Raw genomic sequence first — 1,550 nt, forward strand, 5'->3', positions numbered from 1 at the left:
GACATTAGTAATTCTGTTTTGAGGATTTAGAGGTTGATTTTGGTTTCCTTTCAGATGTCAGGAGACGGAAGCAGTCACGGAAGTGTGGGACATGGTCGTTATGGCGACGATGAGGCTGGCCGAGAACATCGTCGTAGAGATCGTGACGGAAGGCGTCAACGAGATCATGATGAAAGGAGACGTAGGAACCGTGTCAACATTATGGATTTAATGAAGATTGGACCTCCACCGTTGACTGGAGATGAGAATGCTGATGTTGCTGAAGCTTGGGTCGATATCATGAAGCAGTGTTTTCGAGTGCTGCACTATGACGAAGACGAGAAGATGGAGGTAGCTGATTTCATGATCCAAGGAAAAGCTCGGAAATGGTGGAAACTTGTTTCTTCCATTCTAGTTCAACAGTATGGGCGGATTCGTTGGGAACATTTCCGTCAGGCCTTCATCAATCATCACTTTCCTCCAGCTCTTCGTCAGGCGAAGGAGATGGAACTGTTGACCATTAAGCAAGGAGATTCGAGCATTGAGGATTACCAAAAGCGTTTTACGGATCTGTTGTCGTACGCTCCTCACATCAGTGAGAATTCTGCAGCCAAATATTCTCACTTTTTGAACGGTTTGAACCAGGAGATTTTTGATCGGGTTTCAGTCTGTGACGATCCTACTTCGTACGAAGGATTAGTGAATCGTTGTCGTCAAGCAGAGATCAGTATTGCTAGGAGGAAGGCTATGCAAGCTAGCAAAAGTTCTAGTTCGTTGGGACCGAGGGGTCAGTCTTTCAAGAAGTCTGCATCTTCTTCTTCTTCCGGTTCTGGAGGGCTGTACAGCTTTGGTAGGAAAAAGCTGCAATGTGGCCACTGTGGAGGAAATCAACAGACGGAAAATTGTCGAAAAGTAACAGGTGCTTGTTTCAACTGTGGTGATTTTGGTCACATGAAGAGGGATTGCCCTAATTTGGAGAATCAGAGTGTAGGCGGAGGTTCTATGGCAGGGTCTTACAGTGGAAAACAGTCTGAGGCCACTGTGCAACAGAAAGGTTTTCCTACTCAAGGTTCTCGTCATGGTGGAATATCACAAGGATCTTAGCAACGTCCACGAGTTCAAGGGCAAGTGTTTGCCCTAAACCAAGAACAAGCTGAGGAGCAAAACGAGAGAGTCATTGCAGGTAATTTTATCTTATGTGGTATTCCTGCATATGTATTAATTGACACTGGGGCATCGCATTCATTCATAGCATCAATGTTTGTTAAGAAGCATAAACTACCCTACGTGTCATTAGATGTTTTGATGTCGGTGTCTACACCGATGGGACAAGAGGTTTTAGCTAAGCGACTTGTAGTAGACTGTTTGTTAGAGTTTGAGGGAAAATACTTGTCTGCCAATTTGATGATATTGGCTATGGAAGATTTCGATTGTATTATGGGAATCGACCTATTGACTAAGTCTAGAGCGACGGTAGATTGTTATCAACGTCTCGTTCAGTTTCGTCCAGAAGGAGACGAGAATTGGTTTTTCTTTGGCGAGGGAGCTCGACCTCCAATGCCAGTAGTGTC

General features: G+C 44.8%; 1 protein-coding gene across 1 annotated transcript; it reads left to right on the forward strand.

The window, feature by feature from the left end:
* The first annotated feature begins 201 nt into the window (after positions 1-201).
* Positions 202-1,083, forward strand: LOC140972499 (uncharacterized). Its single transcript, XM_073434916.1, has one exon. It carries the CDS (start codon positions 202-204, stop codon positions 1,081-1,083), a length of 882 nt encoding a protein of 293 aa, XP_073291017.1.
* Positions 1,084-1,550: the final 467 nt, after the last annotated feature.

The sequence above is a fragment of the Primulina huaijiensis genome, chromosome 3, assembly GCF_012295235.1.
Source record: "Primulina huaijiensis isolate GDHJ02 chromosome 3, ASM1229523v2, whole genome shotgun sequence".
Classification (NCBI taxonomy): domain Eukaryota; kingdom Viridiplantae; phylum Streptophyta; class Magnoliopsida; order Lamiales; family Gesneriaceae; genus Primulina; species Primulina huaijiensis.